Genomic DNA, 17,533 nt, shown 5'->3' with positions numbered 1-17,533 from the left:
CATGATGAATGTCGACAAGGTCACGAGGTGGTCAACAGCGGAGCGGCGGCGACGAAACCCGCATTGGACATTAATAAGTAGCCGTCGAGATTCAAGAATCCAGACTAACCGAGCATTAACCATGTGCTCCATCACCTTACAGACACAGCTTGTAAGAGAAATGGGGCGGTAACTAGAAGGAAGGTATCTATCCTTCCCGGGTTTGGGTATAGGAACAACAACGGCGTCACGCCAACGCATGGGGACTTGACCTTCGGTCCAGACGCGATTGTAGGTACGGAGAAGGAAGCTTTTGCCCGCTGGAGAAAGGTGTGCCAGCATCTGAACGTGAATGGCATCCGGCCCCGGAGCAGAGGACCGGGACAGTGCAAGTGCACGTTCGAGTTCCCGCATAGTAAAGGGGGCATTATAGGTTTCCAGATTCAGCGAGTGGAAGGAAGGTCGCCGAGCCTCTTCTGCCTCTTTCCTAGGAAGGAAGGCAGGATGGTAATGGGCGGAGCTTGAAACCTCCTCGAAAAAGCGGCCAAAGGCGTTGGAGACAGCCACCGGATCAACAAGGACCACATTACCTGAGGTCAGGCCAGGTACCGAGGAGTGGGCCTTAATGCCCGACAGCCGGCGCAGGCTACCCCAAACGACGGAAGAGGGAGTAAAACTGTTAAAGGAGCCTGTGAAAGAGGCCCAACAATCTTTTTTGCTGTCTTTGATGACTCTACGGCATTGCGCTCGGAGTCGTTTGTATTCAATACAATTCGCTAACGTAGGATGGCGGCGAAAGGTGCGTCAAGCACGTCGTCGAGCACGGATAGCGTCCCTACAAGCCTCGTTCCACCAGGGGACGCAAACGCGACGTGAAGAAGTAGTACGAGGAATGGAACGTTCGGCTGCATGGATGATAACAGCCATGAGGTATTCGACCTGACTGTCACAACTGGGAAAATCGTGGTCCGGAAAGGTCGCCAGGGATGAGTAAAGTCCCCAGTCAGCTTTCAGTATGTTCCAGCTCGAAGGACGTGGGGATGGGGTGTGGTGCAGGAGACTAACGACACAGGGGAAGTGGTCGCTCGAATAGGTGTCAGAAAGGACATACCACTCGAACCGACGGGCAAGAGTGGTAGAACATATCGAGAGGTCCAAGTGGGAGTAGGTATGAGGAGTCCGAGAGGAAAGTCGGGGCGCCGGTATTGAGGCAGACAAGATTGAGATGGTTGAAGACAGCTGCCAAGAGTGAGCCTCTTGGACAGGATGCAGGAGAGCCCCAAAGGGGATGATGGGCATTGAAGTCGCCAAACAATAAAAACGGCGGGGGAAGCTGAACGATCAGACGCATCATGTCAGCCCAACTAACAGCAGACGACGGTGGAGTGTAGATGGTACAAACTGAAAAAGTAAAAGCAGAAAGAGTAATGCGGACAGCTATTGCTTGGAGTGGGGTGATCAATGGGATGGGATGGTAATAGACGTCGTCCCGAATGAGCAACATGACCCCACCATGAGCTGGGACACCGTCCACAGGGGTGAGGTCATACCGCTCCGAGGTATAGTGGGTAAAGGCAATACGGTCAGTCAGGCGCAACTTTGTTTCCTGGAGTCCAAGGACGAGCGGACAGTGCAGGCGGAGGAGCAGTTGTAATTCCTCCCGATGAGATCGAATACCTCTTATGTTCCAATGAAACAACGCCATCGCTAGTCAAAAAGTTGGGGGAACGAGACGGGGGAAGAGCTGGTCACCTCGACGGCCGCGGAGGGACAGGTTGCGAGGGAACAACGCTACAACCGACGGGAGGCGTATCCGGTTCCATCGACTGGTCGCCAGCTGCGGCCGCTGTCCCTGGTTGTGTAGGAGGGGCAGCATCATTTGCCGACGAAAGGCCAGCTGAGCGCCTGGCAGCAGAGCGTCCCGGCGAAATGGAGGACGGCCGGGAGCGGCGACTCACGGATGGAGCGTCAGTCGAAACGCGCCGGGGTGGAGAGGGGGATAGAGACTTCTTCTTGGAGGCCTTCTTGGAAGGCCGAGGAGGCACAGGGATGGTGGGCTGGACCCGAAGAAGGTCCTCACGCGCGGGGTCCGTTTTGGAACGCCAGACCTCTGAAGCCGGGGTCCGGAACGTTTCCCCGATGGACGCCTGAGAAGAGGATCGCTTCTCAGGTGGCGTGTGGGGAGAAGGAGGAAGGGTGGCCCCTGGGGCAGAGGGGGTGGGGGCCATGGGGGAGGAGGATTTGGAAGGGAGGGATTTGGGAGGCGGAGGCACAGCCCCCTGATGGGCGGAGGAGGCGGAGGGGGGACAGGAGAGGGGTGAGGATACTGCGGAAGGAGTGGACACAACTGAGGCAAACGAAGTGGTCAATGGCACGGGATGGAGGTGGTCGTACTTCTTCCTGGCCTCAGAATAAGACAGCCGATCCAAAGTTTTGATTTCTTCTATCTTCTTCTCCTTCTGATATGCGGGGCAGTCTGAGGATCTAGGCGAGTGGACGCCAGGACAATTAACGCACCGAGGTGGTGGGGTGCATGTATGTTCCTCACAGAGAGGACGTCCACAATCGCCACAGAGGGGCTCAGCCTCACACCGTGACGACATGTGCCCAAAGCGCAAACACCTAAAACAGCGCATAGGAGGCGGAACGTAGGGTCGCACGTCACACCGGTAGCACATTACCTTTACCTTCTCCGGGAGAACGTCCCCCTCGAAGGCGAGGATAAAGGCCCCAGTGTCGATGCGACGGTCTTTGGGGCCGCGATGGACTCGCCGGACGAAATGCACGCCTCGGCGCTCCAGGTTGGCCCTGAGCTCCTCATCAGATTGTAGCAGGAGGTCACGATGAAAAATAACCCCCTGCGTCCTATTGAGTGCCAGATGTGGGACAATGGAGACTGGGATGTCCCCTAGGCGGTCGCACGCCTGGAGCGCCGCCGACTGTGTGGCGGATGTGGTCTTGATAAGAACGGACCCTGAACGCATCTTGCTGAGAGCCTCGATTTCCCCAAAGATGTCCTCAATGTGCTGAACAAAGAACATGGGCTTGGAGGTGGCGAATGTCCCCCCATCGGTTCGAGAACAGACCAAATAGCGGGGGAAGTACTTCGCTCCAAGCCGGCGGGCCTGTCCGTCCTCCCATGGAGTGGCCAAGGGGGAAGGGGCAGGAGAACCAGAACTAGAAACAGTACCTTTTCTTTTGAAAGACTCGGCCGCAGAGCGACCCGATACGTGGTGACGTTTCATCTGCGAAACGTCCGCCCCGATACCACCCACTCCGACCAGGGGCTCTCCCCACGGGCGCCACCCAGCCGCAGCAAGGGCCACCTGGCAGGATGACCATTGCCGGGAGTCCTGATGCCCCAAGGAGACGGGCATCTACTCCTTGGCCGACGTGGGGAGGGTGCAGCTCAGGTATCGGCAGTACGATCCCTGTGTTGTCAGGGGGCTACAACCTAGAGGGTGTACATGACGACCCCACCACAACGGGCTGGCTACCGTGCTGGATTTCTGGTCCCATGGTAAGTCCATCATGATCGCTGGTGCAGATGGAGACGCACTATGGGCGTAACTGGGACAACCCAAAAGGCGTTTAGGCTCAATTTGAGTAATAGTGGGTATGGTTACAACGCCGGTTCAATGCTGAGTGCCAAGGTCTCAGTGCACTTAGGACCAGTGGTACACCACGTAAGGTGTCCTTCCCCAAAAGGCTCGTACTTCTGTAGAAATTTAGAAAAATGGAGGTCAAACCCCAAGGGGGACCATCACATGGAAGGCCGAAACGGTTGAAACTCCTTTTAGTCGCCTCGTACGACAGGCAGGAATACCTCGGGCCTATTCTTACCCCGGACCCGCAGGGGGGGTTGTTTGCGGGGGAGGAAGGCAGGGTGGTAATGAGCGGAGCTCGAAACCTCTGCGAAAAAGCGGCCGAAGGCATTGGAGACAGCCTCAGGGGCCACAAGGACGTCATTCGCGACCTTCAAGCCAGAAACTGGTGAGTGGACCTTAGTGCCAGATAGCCGGCGCAGGCTACCCCAGACAACAGAAGGAGTAAAACTGTTGAAGGTGCTTGTGAAAGCAGCCCGGCTGGCTTTCTTGCTTTCTTTAATAACACGACGACACTGAGCACGTAATCGTTTATAATTGATACAATTCGCCACTGTAGGGTGGCGTTTGAAGGTGCGTAAAGCACGTCGACGAGCACGTAAAGCGTCTCTACATGCTGCGGACCACCAGGGGACCGGTACGCAACGTGGAGAAGAAGTAGGGTGAGGGATGGAATATTCAGCAGCAGCGAGAATGACTTCCGTGAGGTGTGCGACCTGACGATCGCAGCTTGTGAAGGTTTGATCCTGAAAGGTCGCCCTGGAAGAGAAGAGCCCCCAGTCTGCCTTGGAGATGGTCCAACTAGAGGAGCACGGAGAGGGGGTATGCTGCAGGAGATAACACGGGAAGTGGTCGCTCGAATATGTATCAGAAAGTGCATACCACTCAAACCGGCGTGCAAGTTGGGGAGTACATATAGAGGTCTAAATGGGAATAGTTGTGAGATGTGTCCGAAAGAAAAGTAGGGGCGCTAGTATTGAGGCAGACAAGATTGAGCTGGTTGAAAAGGTCTGCTAACAAGGAGCCCCTCGGGCAGGATGCTGGAGAGCCCCAAAGGGGATGGTGGGCATTTAAGTCTCCAGTTAACAAAAATGGTGCAGGTAGCTGAGCAATAAGTTGCATCATGTCTGCCCTGGTAACGGCAGATGACGATGGAGTGTAAACGGTACAAAAGGAAAACGTAAAAGTGGGGAGAGGAATGCGGATGGCAACTGCCTGCAGGCCGGTGTGCAACGTGATGGGATCGTGGTAAATATCATCCCAGACCAGCAACATAACCCCTCCATGAGCTGGGATACCTACCACACGGGGTAGGTCAAAACACACAGAGGTGTAGTGTGCCAAGGCAATTTGATCGCATGGGCGTAGCTTCGTTTCCTGGAGGGCTACGACGAGCGGACGGTGCAAGCGGAGCAGCAGCTTCAAGTCCTCTCGGTTGGAGCGAATGCTGCTAATATTCTAGTGAGTAAGTGCCATCATAAGAAAATGAAGATGAAAGAAGGGGTCACCTCGAAGGCCGCTGAGGGCCTGGCTTCGAGCGAGCACTGCCGCCGCTATCAGTAGGCGGACAGTCATCGTCCATTGGGTCTATAGGTTCATCGGCCATCTCGGGAGGATGGCCGGGAGGGGGAGCTTCCTCCGCCGGTGAACGGCCAGACGCACGGCTACCAGCGGTGCGGCCAGGCGAAACGGATGACGGCCTGGGGCGGCAACCGCCGTGGTGGAGAAGGAGAACTGTGCTTCCTATGAGCCTTCTTGGAAGGACGTTTGGTGGAAGTACCGGTCGAAGGCTGGGAGGTCGAGGTACGTAGGAAGTCTGCACGGGATGGTTCCTTCTTGAAGGCCCGTGCATCTGACTTCGGGGTCTTCGTCTTAGCAGAAGCTGATGAAGGGGCTGGTGTCTGTGGGGTGACGGGAGGAAGAGGAGACGTCGACCGCGCGATCTTAGCACTGGCCGAACGGACGACCGTGGTGCTGAAGGTCAGATCGCATGTCTGGGTTGCTACCTCCCTGGTAGTCCGAGGAGAGGTGAGGACAGTACTGTATTTCCCCGCTGGGAGCAGCGCGGGCTTCCTACTAGCCAATAGCTTGCGAGCAGCCGAGGTGGACACTTTCTCTTTGACCCGAATTTCTTGGATACAGCGTTCTTCCTTATAGACAGGACAGTCGCGGGAGGATGCGGCATGGTCACCCTGACAGTTCACACAACGAGGAGACGGAGGTGGACAGTCACCCTCATGGGCATCCCTGCCACAAGTGACACATTTAGCCGCATTGGAACAAGACTGTCGAGTGTGATTGAAACGCTGACACTGGTAGCAGCGCGTAGGTGTCGGGACATAGGGGCGAACAGAAATAACCTCGTAGCCCGCCTTGATGCGCGATGGCAGCTTAACACTATCGAAGGTCAAGAAAAGTGTCCGGGTCGGTACAAGGTCATTGTTGACCTTTTTCATGACCCTATGGACAGCCGTCACGCCCTGCTCAGCGAGGAAAGATTGAATCTCCTCGTCAGTCAATCCGTCAAGGGAGCTAGTATAGACTACACCACGAGACGAATTCCAAGTTCGGTGGGCCTCCACCCGGACAGGGAACGTGTACAGGAGTGTGGCCCGAAGCAGTTTTTGTGCCTGAAAGGCACTCTCAGTTTCTAGTAATAAGGTACCGTTACGCAACCTGGTACAAGATTTGACAGATCCGGCTATGGCATCTACGCCCTTCTGGATAACGAAAGGGTAGACAGAGGAAAATCCTTTCCGTCCTCAGATCGAGAAACGATGAGGAACTGTGGGGCAGGCGGTAGTACTGTTGTAACTGGTGGCTGGTCACGTTTCCGTTTTTGGGCAGAAGTCTAGAGAGATGGAGTAGAATCCATTGCGGAGGAACCCCCATGATTGCCAGCGTCTCCAATGGCGCGCTCCTTCCTTGTGGGGACCCTTTCAGAGGGCACTCCCGCCTTAGGTGAATGTTTACACCTCAGGTCACACCTCCTGAGAAACAGACGGAGGGACCAATCGGCATGGTCAGAAGGTATCAGCTCGGGCAATCACCCCTCCCCGGGCCTGGCCTTTACCAGGGGGTACGCGCGTGCCTTACGTGTCTACCCAGGGCGGGGAATTACGCGTTACCCCGTCACCGGCTACGCGTGCGAACGCGTGGGTCGGCCTTCAGGCACGCACAGGGAGGAAGGAGGAAGAGGAAAAAGAAGAGGGAGAAAGAGGACAGACTGTCTCAAACGCCGAGGCGGAGTCCGGAGAAGGCAAGGAGAAGAAGGCAAGGAGAAGAAGGCAAGGAGAAGAAGGCAAGGAGAAGAAGGCAAGGAGAAGAAGGCAAGGAGAAGAAGGCAAGGAGAAGAAGGCAAGGAGAAGAAGGCAAGGAGAAGAAGGCAAGGAGAAGAAGGCAAGGAGAAGAAGGCAAGGAGAAGAAGGCAAGGAGAAGAAGGCAAGGAGAAGAAGGCAAGGAGAAGAAGGCAAGGAGAAGAAGGCAAGGAGAAGAAGGCAAGGAGAAGAAGGCAAGGAGAAGAAGGCAAGGAGAAGAAGGCAAGGAGAAGAAGGCAAGGAGAAGAAGGCAAGGAGAAGAAGGCAAGGAGAAGAAGGCAAGGAGAAGAAGGCAAGGAGAAGAAGGCAAGGAGAAGAAGGCAAGGAGAAGAAGGCAAGGAGAAGAAGGCAAGGAGAAGAAGGCAAGGAGAAGAAGGCAAGGAGAAGAAGGCAAGGAGAAGAAGGCAAGGAGAAGAAGGCAAGGAGAAGAAGGCAAGGAGAAGAAGGCAAGGAGAAGAAGGCAAGGAGAAGAAGGCAAGGAGAAGAAGGCAAGGAGAAGAAGGCAAGGAGAAGAAGGCAAGGAGAAGAAGGCAAGGAGAAGAAGGCAAGGAGAAGAAGGCAAGGAGAAGAAGGCAAGGAGAAGAAGGCAAGGAGAAGAAGGCAAGGAGAAGAAGGCAAGGAGAAGAAGGCAAGGAGAAGAAGGCAAGGAGAAGAAGGCAAGGAGAAGAAGGCAAGGAGAAGAAGGCAAGGAGAAGAAGGCAAGGAGAAGAAGGCAAGGAGAAGAAGGCAAGGAGAAGAAGGCAAGGAGAAGAAGGCAAGGAGAAGAAGGCAAGGAGAAGAAGGCAAGGAGAAGAAGGCAAGGAGAAGAAGGCAAGGAGAAGAAGGCAAGGAGAAGAAGGCAAGGAGAAGAAGGCAAGGAGAAGAAGGCAAGGAGAAGAAGGCAAGGAGAAGAAGGCAAGGAGAAGAAGGCAAGGAGAAGAAGGCAAGGAGAAGAAGGCAAGGAGAAGAAGGCAAGGAGAAGAAGGCAAGGAGAAGAAGGCAAGGAGAAGAAGGCAAGGAGAAGAAGGCAAGGAGAAGAAGGCAAGGAGAAGAAGGCAAGGAGAAGAAGGCAAGGAGAAGAAGGCAAGGAGAAGAAGGCAAGGAGAAGAAGGCAAGGAGAAGAAGGCAAGGAGAAGAAGGCAAGGAGAAGAAGGCAAGGAGAAGAAGGCAAGGAGAAGAAGGCAAGGAGAAGAAGGCAAGGAGAAGAAGGCAAGGAGAAGAAGGCAAGGAGAAGAAGGCAAGGAGAAGAAGGCAAGGAGAAGAAGGCAAGGAGAAGAAGGCAAGGAGAAGAAGGCAAGGAGTAAGGAAGACAGTGAGGTGGAGAAGAACAAAGAAAGGAACCAACCAAAGGAAGGAAGAAACGAGAAGTGAAAAACCAAAAAGACCACAATTATAGGTCGTGGAACCGTCCGTCTCCGGACGCAGGCGTTAACTACCCCCGTGAGGGGGATGGACTCCTTTTAGTCGCCTCTTACGACAGGCAGGAATACCCCGGGCCTATTCTAATCCCCGGACCCGCAGGGGGGGGGGGGGGGGCGCAGCATTTGTGCACCGCCGCCGTCAGTGTCAGCCAGTTTGCCGTGGCATACGGAGCTCCATCGCAGTCTAACACTGGTAGCATGCCGCGACAGCATGGACGTGAACCGTATGTGCAGTTGACGGACTTTGAGCGAGGGCGTATAGTGGGCATGCGGGAGGCCGGGTGGACGTACCACCGAATTGCTCAACACGTGGGGCGTGAGGTCTCCACAGTACATCGATGTTGTCGCCAGTGGTCGGCGGAAGGTGCACGTGCCCGTCGACCTGGGACCGGACCGCAGCGACGCACGTATGCACGCCAAGACCGTAGGATCCTACGCAGTGCCGTAGGGGACCGCACCGCCACTTCCCAGCAAATTAGGGACACTGTTGTTCCTGGGGTATCGGCGAGGACCATTCGCAACCGTCTCCATGAAGCTGGGCTACGGTCCCGCACACCGTTAGGCCGTCTTCCGCTCACGCCCCAACATCGTGCAGCCCGCCTCCAGTGGTGTCGCGACAGGCGTGAATGGAGGGGCGAATGGAGACGTGTCGCCTTCAGCGTTGAGAGTCGCTTCTGCCTTGGTGCCAATGATGGTCGTATGCGTGTTTGGCACCGTGCAGGTGAGCGCCACAATCAGGACTGCATACGACCGAGGCACACAGGGCCAACACCCGGCATCATGGTGTGGGGAGCGATCTCCTGCACTGGCCGTACACCACTGGTGATCGTCGAGGGGACACTGAATAGTGCACGGTACATCCAAACCGTCATCGAACCCATCGTTCTACCATTCCTAGACCGGCAAGGGAACTTGCTGTTCCAACAGGACAATGCATGTCCGCATGTATCCCGTGCCACCCAACGTGCTCTAGAAGGTGTAAGTCAACTACCCTGGCCAGCAAGATCTCCGGATCTGTCCCCATTGAGCATGTTTGGGACTGGATGAAGCGTCGTCTCACGCGGTCTGCACGTCCAGCACGAACGCTGGTCCAACTGAGACGCCAGGTGGAAATGGCATGGCAAGCCGTTCCACAGGACTACATCCAGCATCTCTACGATCGTCTCCATGGGAGAATAGCAGCCTGCATTGCTGCGAAAGGTGGATATACACTGTACTAGTGCCGACATTGTGCATGCTCTGTTGCCTGTGTCTATGTGCCTGTGATTCTGTCAGTGTGATCATGTGATGTATCTGACCCCAGGAATGTGTCAATAAAGTTTCTCCTTCCTGGGACAATGAATTCACGGCGTTCTTATTTCAATTTCCAGGAGTGTAATTCAGACGGGATTCGCATATTTGCTTTTCAGAGGTAACTATCAGCAATAGTAACAGTTGCATTTTCACTACAGATTGAGGGATAAGCATATTACGTTAGTGACATATTGGAAACTAATTTCCAGGAAGACTATTTTGGAATTGCCAGAGATAACTTAATGTAATTGAAGGAAGGTTTGTTAATGGTACCAATAAGTGAAGGGACTTCCCCAGGTCTAGCTCCGCTGCAGAGGATTCCAGAAAGAGAACCGTGTTGATTGTCATAATATAAAGGTTTGCCGATGACTTAACAGAGACATCAAAGGACTTTGAGGAGCAGTTTAATGCTAAGCACATGTTCTTGAAAAGGAGATATGAGATGAACATCAGCAAAAGCAAAACAAGGACAATGGAATGTTGTCATTAAACCAGATGATGCCGAGGGAATCAGATTAGGAAACGAGACAAATAAGTTGACGGGTTTTGCTATTTTGGCAGAAAAATACCTGATGGTTGAAGCAGACTGGCAATGCCAAGTAAAGTCTCAAGAAGAGAAATTTAACATCGAATATACATTCAAATGTTAGTCTTTTCTAAAGGCATTTGTCGTGAGTAGCCACGTATAGAAGTGCAACATGGACGACGAACAGTTTAGACAAGAGAACAGATGTTTTTGAAGTGTGGTTCTACAGGCAAGCTCTGATTGGATAGGTAGGTAGCGGAACTATTGAGGTACTGAATAGAATTGGGGGAAAAAACTTGTGGCACAACTTAACTAAGAGAAGTGATCAGTCCAATTTAGTATTGGAGGGAAGTGTGAATGGGTTAAAAATCTTAGAGGGACACCAAGAGATGAATACAGTAAGCAGATTAACTTGGCCCCCATACCCCGATAGTCTCATGTGTTTCCCATCCATAGTCGCTTTGCACCTTTGAGGCGGTTTGTCAGCGTTTACTAGTAAAACAATCCAGGGGTCTGGGTGCTTTGTAAACCAGTGGATAACAGGAAACAAATTTTATGTAAATAATCTTTATTGCAATTCAACGTGAACAAATAAGTGAGTTTGATTGCAGGAGTACTGCTTCGTCGTGGCTAGAGCGCCTGCGTGGTACTCTTGACTAACAGAAGGTTTCGAAGGTTGCCGTATTTATCTGGAGATGAGGCTTGCAGGGGACAGTAGCAATGGGAGTTTTACCAGACTAGGCTTCGGACTGCAGACGGGAATGCCACGAATTTCAGCGTCTGGAAATTTACAGAAGATGAGACTTGGGTAGAATAATCTGCTGTCAGTGCTTCGTTGTAACTGCGATTGATGTCATGTGACTCATATCAGTTTATGAATATGTGAAGCAGCTTTACATTTTCAACGACAAGGTAAGTGAAAAAATGCAATATTCCACAGCATTTGAAACAAATGTTACTGTACTTAAACCCTACGGCAAACATGCAGACCCATTTTGCCCTTCGTTTTAATTGACTACAGAAGTTAAGGTACTGAAATGGTGCAGCTTATCTACCAAAAATTTTAATTTCATTTTTTCCACTTTTCATAAACACGTAGACCAAATTTTGTTCGTCTTTGGGGATTAACTTACGTTGTTGCACATTTAGGGATTGTTAAATTGAGCACTTTGAACTTTAATGATATTTCTCTTTTCCGCAATCATTCTGTGCTGCGCTACTAGCCACCATTTAGTTCCACTAAAAGAAAGCGTCTTGTATGATCTAAGAGAATTAACAAATTTCCGGCATGCTATAAATTCGTCAAGGGCGCCTATACGACTGTTTGTGAAGAAAGGGGGAGGGGGAGGGCGACGTCTGGTGGTATGGAGTATTTTTATTATTTACGAAGAGGAATGGCGACTATTAGGTAGCCATAAAGTTCCACTTCCGAATCATTTCTCATTTTCTTGAAAGGAAAGCACTTGAGGGCACTTATTTCCTTTCCCTGTGATCGGGGGAAGGGGGGGGGGCAGAAGGGGGCTGGTGAATCACGTCCTGTAATTTCCACGAATTAAGATAACAGTCCAGACTGCATGATTCTCTATCGTCTTTGGAGTGGAGCTGAACTTTCCTTTTGTACGGACTACACACAAACACCAGTACTCACTCGCTGGTATGTTTGCTCGGTAGGTATCAATCATACAGTTTGTAAGATGTGTTGCATAAACTCCATAACCTTAACATAGCACAGGAGAGGATATTTGTTTTACTGTTTATTTGTATTATTGATTTTTTTGCATTGAAGTAACAGGTTGTGTCGACAGTGCATGTGTAAGCATGACCACTAGCACTGTGCGTTATTTCTTTTGCTGCTTGTGGCCGCTGCTCGTGCTCTTCCGCTTGACACGTACTCTATCTAATGCTCTAATTTCTCTCTGTATCTAGTGTGATATTCGTAAGAGTTGCTTTTGTCTAAATTATTTATTAGTGTATTACTATAAATTGACGGGAAGTGTTACTAAGTCACAGGTATTGTATCACATTAACTTCTGTCCTTAATCTTTTGCCACATGATTTTTTATCGCAGTGGACAGCTTTTAATGGTCAATTTTCTGGCGTCTTCAGTCAGTTCTCATGCTGCAAATGCACACATTCCACTGGGTACTCCCTACTGGTGTGCCCTGAATGCATTTGCAGCCTCATGACAGAACACCAGGAGTGAACATTAAAAGCTGTCTACTATAGCGAAAAGATTATGCGCCACAGGGTTAACATTTGGTTTAATAAATACTTCCTCACTGTTTTGCAGTAGATCACTGTCGTTTCAAACCTTTCCGTGATTTCTTAGCTTTAGTAATGTCCTCTTGAGTGGCTGTTTTTCGTGCCTTCTGGCGCATCCTGTACACTTCCACTCCTCTCCTCACTGCCGAAGACTTTCGAAGCTGGCACTGGTACCGCTTCACTGGCGTGGCTGAAATTCATTTCCCATTGAAAAACTAAGTCTTTTAGTGGTGGATTCTCAGTTGAGATTTACTCCATTTTTGTATCAGCATCAGAACACCAAAGTCCTAGAACCGGTAAACAAGACACTGAAGTCAATCATGGACAACAAGAAACCATCCGGAAGCTACGGAAGAAGGAACAGTAGCAGACTTGAATAATTAGGACTTAAGCCAAGCTCCTTGGTGAAGAAACTACTGAATTACATGTTCCGGATAAGCAGTTTTGGAAGACTGAAGATACCGCTACGAACAAACATTCCTAAGGAAATGTATTTTCGATTATCAGAAGTGCAAGGTGGAAGAATGAAGGCTTACTGGCGACACCTTGTGTGATTTTCAAGTAACTAAGTTTACCTTTAGTTTACTTCAGGTAGAGAATGCAAGAGAATGGAATAATATAAACAGGCGAACTCATCATCTTGAGGTTGAAGCTCTTTCGACCGTGTTTGCCTTAATACATACTGTATGTTCTTTGATGGGGTCCGCCTTTAGCCCTTTACCATACCATGTGGTAGAAAGGTATGAATACATAATTTTGTGTTCATCAAAAATCTGTAATTACAATTTAAAAAACTAATATTTACATGGATACTAACACTAAAGAACATTTTGTTTAACAACCATAAAATAAAAGCCCATTGATGCTGCAACTGCAGTGAAACATGTTTGGGACAAAAGAAAAAAACTGTCTTTTGCTAATGGCGCACCCCATCCAAAAACATATGTAATGTTAACTTAATTCCAAAAGCCTGAAGAGCCAGATCATCTGCTCTTGTCAGCAGCCTTACGCAAAGTTAGGTTGTCACAGCGTCTTTAGCAGTTTTACAGGAAGAGTCTAGCTGCTTCATCCCAGCATTGAAGTAGACAAAATGAAAAACCGAAACGAGCTAGAAGTCCAAAACGTTCATTACAAGTATTTTGGAAATTAAGCTGCAAACTGCCGTAACCGACATAAAAGCTCTGTTTCTAAGAGTTATAAACTGTGTTCTAGGCATATGTGAGTGAAACGTGAACTTTTACGTTTTAATATATCTAAACACCGTCAGTTTTCTTTCCAGCAGTCATAGTATTGTTTTTTCACATGAGCGTAATCTTTTGCCTTCTTGGTCAAGTGGTATTTTACTCTTTTCATACTAAGCTCAAGCCATGTAACAAGCTCTTAGGTTACGTCAGATTGTTCTAATCTAATTGGGATGTCATTGCAGAATCAAAGGTAAATTAGAGGTACACAAGTTCGTGCTATTCAGCTTCTCAAACAGCCCATCAATTCTGCGAAAAGAAATTGTAGGGATGTAGCCGAAAGCCTATTGGTGCGAAGTGAAGCCTACAACAATTATAACCGTTATGTGTAGTACACTTAGACGATTCTTGTCACCTTAGCTAGTCGGCCGCGCCAAGGGAATTATCGCTTTCGAGCAAAAGCTCAGAAACTCACAGGTCCATGTTTAGAAATTCAAATTCTTAATATTCTATTCGGAGGGGGAAGAGGAAAAATTATGCGGATGTGTAACAGCTTTAATAAAACTACGAAGCTGTCAGCTGCAGGCCAACATCGCAGACCTGAAGTCGCAAACTCTTGATTCCCTCATTTCATGAACTAATTGTGAGCGAATCCATGTAACTTTACACAAGGCGATTTGTAATGTAAGGTTTCAGTTCGCTGCCTAGGACCCCACTTAATTTCGGCCACGAGTCATCGGCAAACAAAGTCACGTAGAGAACCATCTGATAGCTGTCGGCCCAAGAAAACCCTCTACAAAACAAGTTTTCAGTTGCGTACAACAAAAAACACTACAATATTTGGCATACATCGGCGCATCCTATTATTCAGCTACTTACAAGGAAGCAGGATGTCCCTGTGCACCACAGTTATGGAGATTCATTTTCTATGAAACTGCCCGATGTCTTGAGGCCAAGAACGGAATTAACCACCCACGTTTTACGTAATTCCTTAAATTGGTATTGGAATACGCATCAACTAAGCTACATATTTTAGAGTACTTATCTACTTCAGTAGTCTCCGTCCTCCGGCCACTGGATGAATGTATTTCTACTGCCAATACGAAGTGGCCATCTTCTGGTAAGAAGCTATTCAACGTTCACAGTTCCACGCCAACACGTCCTCATTCATCCCGGAGTTGATACGGAATGAACTTCACATAATTTCGCAGGGGAAAAGGAGGAGCAGCTGGAGCTAATTTATTAAATTTGTCAATCGCTTTTTGTCTTCTAGAGTTTTATACATTACATAAAATAGTCATTGTGGCAATTTGAAAATAGACATTCCATTCGGCTGGGTTTTGAAATATTTTATTTACACTACTTGTTGCGGATACTATCTATTCTCAAATGCATCTACAGTAACATGTGGAGACGTAGTCCAAACAGCATACCATCTATATTCGGACACAGCACTGCCGTCAGCCGTCATCTCGCAATATTTACTACGAATCATACTATATATATATATATATTTGTGCATGAATGCATGGAAAAAAATTTTAATAAAATGATAACCACGTATCGTCATCTGTTACTATAGATACACTTGAGAATAGACGATGACCTAAACCAAAAGTGCAATTAAAATTTCAAAAACAGACTGCGGAATGTCATTTTTCAAGCTTATTGAAGCTGTAGGGCCCACTCAGAAAAAAATGTGTGGCAGTAACAAACAAGAAAAGACAGTATTTCCAGCGGTTTTCTTTTATTTAAGCGTAATGCAAACTATGGAAAGCTCAGTTTACGGGAAATCAAATTTCGTTACATTTTATTAACATGCGAACTTACTGCACGTCCTATTGTTCCTTCGCCCTTAAATTTTAATCTATACAGGACCTACTACTAAAAAGCGCGACTGGTAGTCTTTACGAGTGTCTTCACGAGTGCATAAAATAGACTTCAGATTTGAAAATCGCTTAATTTCCTTACCGGTTTCTATCTACGTTATTTAAGTTCGTCAGAAACATTGTTATTTGTCTCAAATAAGTCAAATTACAACCAAGTAAATACTTTGAACTCCTAAAATGCTCACCTAGAAGTGTAAGTATTCTCAGTGGCTAACCGACAATACTTGAAAAATCTTTAGTTTGCAAATTTTATGGTTTCTTTCCTCCTTTCATATTAAATAGTTGCGAAGTATTTAGGCCTATTAAAATCTCATACGCTCAAATACAGTACTTACGTGTTTGGCGAAGATACAGCAGAAGCTTCTTCACTAAGTGAACCGGAAGCCGGTTCAGGTTCCCTCGCATCAGACATGGAGATCGGCTCGGATTGTGCAGGCTGCTGAGACAGAAATGACCGGTTCAGCTGGAGCGTCTCTGATGTCTGTTTCTGAAACGACCGTTTTTAGTTTATGCACATACAATCACAGTACGTTTCAAAAGTGACTACTTAAGCTAAGTATTACAGATGTAAGCAAATATTTGCTTTCATCCCCTACATCCACTCTACTAATGAACAAACTGCGGACTATCGTTACAGCTACGATTTTCATTCTTCGATGAGAATGTCATTTAAACACGCCATCAGAGGCGATCGTACTACTGAAGTTAGAGGCAGCCGCGTTTTGGAGGACGCCATGCAGAATAACCACTCATGATAGCACACTATAATATTTCCTAGAAAATGTATATTCAAAGCTGACAGAGCAGAGCACGAGAGACTAAGCCAGGTCACCCCGTATGTTCATTATCCGTTGCACATTTTTACGCAATTTGAGCGAACAAAATGGACGTGTGAACGTCAATTAATTGAATAAAGTATGGCTAAACCTGAATGAGTACTCTTACATCTAAGGCAGTTTCGAAGAGAAAAATCACTGCTTTGACCGGTATTGAGATTACACACAAAGTAATTAAAAAGTATACTACACGAGGTGCGCACAACCACCAATACACCTCCCAAAGTACATCGTGACACTGCCTCCTTACCTGTCTAACGCACGGAAGCTGCTACACCACACACTGTGCGGTTGTTTACAACTCATCGGGAATCCGAAGTCTTACTTTCCAAAGAGACGAGCAGATGTCACTACCTGATTATATGTGACGACGCCACTAGTGGTAATATGCATGATATTTGTTGCTGCTGTTAAATAACACATGTACGCGTTACCCTGTTGACCTATGAGGCATCCGTATTATTTCGTATACTAATCACTATCACTTTTTAAACCATATTATATGGAATAGTTGTCGTTCTAACGGCAAGTAAAGCCCCCTACACACACACATATCAATTTATCGATCGACCGACCAATTTTGTGGCAGTCTACATACGTCCCGACCGACTGCATTCAGGGGTTACAGCACCGCCCTGTTGTTGTTATTTGTTTATCGTAAGTTCATTGTGTTTATGTTTTACGAGATCCTGCTTGGTTTTGCACAGAAACAAACAACGGCGATTTGCCTTGGCTGTTTTAGGGGTTACAAGGTTTAAAATAAAAATCCGAGAGAAACCTGTAGGCAAAGAAGTAGCTAATTCAAGGAAAGAAATTTACCCACGTTCTGTTATTTAAGCAGCTGGGAGCCGATGATGTAATTATCTAATGTAATTATCTAATTATCTACGTAAATATCTAACGACGGATGAATCGTTCGTTTCGGAGGTGCTGAACATCATCAAATCATTCTTAACGAGAAAGAATACAGTAATTCAGAGGATCTAAGCTGCGAGGAGAGGCTGTTAGCTACGTTACGTTTCTAGCTAGTGGCAGAAGTTAAGGGAACCTCAAACTCAGTGCTATTGTATCCCCACAATTATTAACTAAAATTATTCCTAAAACCTGCAACGTGATTTATAATTGACTGAGGAAATACGTCAGGATAAAGCAAAATAAACAAAGACGTTCATGTAAACGTTATTAATTTATTTATGTACGTAGCGTGAAAGCTGAACTGTAAGTTTAAGAAACTCGTTTCAGATT

The 17,533-nt window shown here is 48.3% G+C and overlaps 1 protein-coding gene across 1 annotated transcript in view; it reads right to left on the bottom strand.

Annotated features, from left to right (window-relative positions):
• LOC126188117 (proton-coupled amino acid transporter 2-like) overlaps window positions 1-16,463 on the bottom strand; it is a 70,576-nt gene extending 54,113 nt beyond the window's left edge. Inside the window, exons 1-2 of the mRNA XM_049929589.1 lie at window positions 16,398-16,463; window positions 15,788-15,939 (exon numbers count right to left, since the gene is read on the bottom strand). Of these exons, the coding sequence (XP_049785546.1) occupies window positions 15,788-15,864 (77 nt within the window). The 5' untranslated portion in view covers window positions 15,865-15,939; window positions 16,398-16,463. The remainder of the gene's footprint in view (window positions 1-15,787; window positions 15,940-16,397) is intronic.
• Window positions 16,464-17,533: the final 1,070 nt, after the last annotated feature.

Source organism: Schistocerca cancellata, chromosome 5, assembly GCF_023864275.1.
Source record: "Schistocerca cancellata isolate TAMUIC-IGC-003103 chromosome 5, iqSchCanc2.1, whole genome shotgun sequence".
Taxonomy (NCBI): Eukaryota; Metazoa; Arthropoda; class Insecta; order Orthoptera; family Acrididae; genus Schistocerca; species Schistocerca cancellata.
The sequence above is the reverse complement of the archived record's forward strand: the minus strand, read 5'-3'. Positions and strand labels throughout refer to the sequence as shown.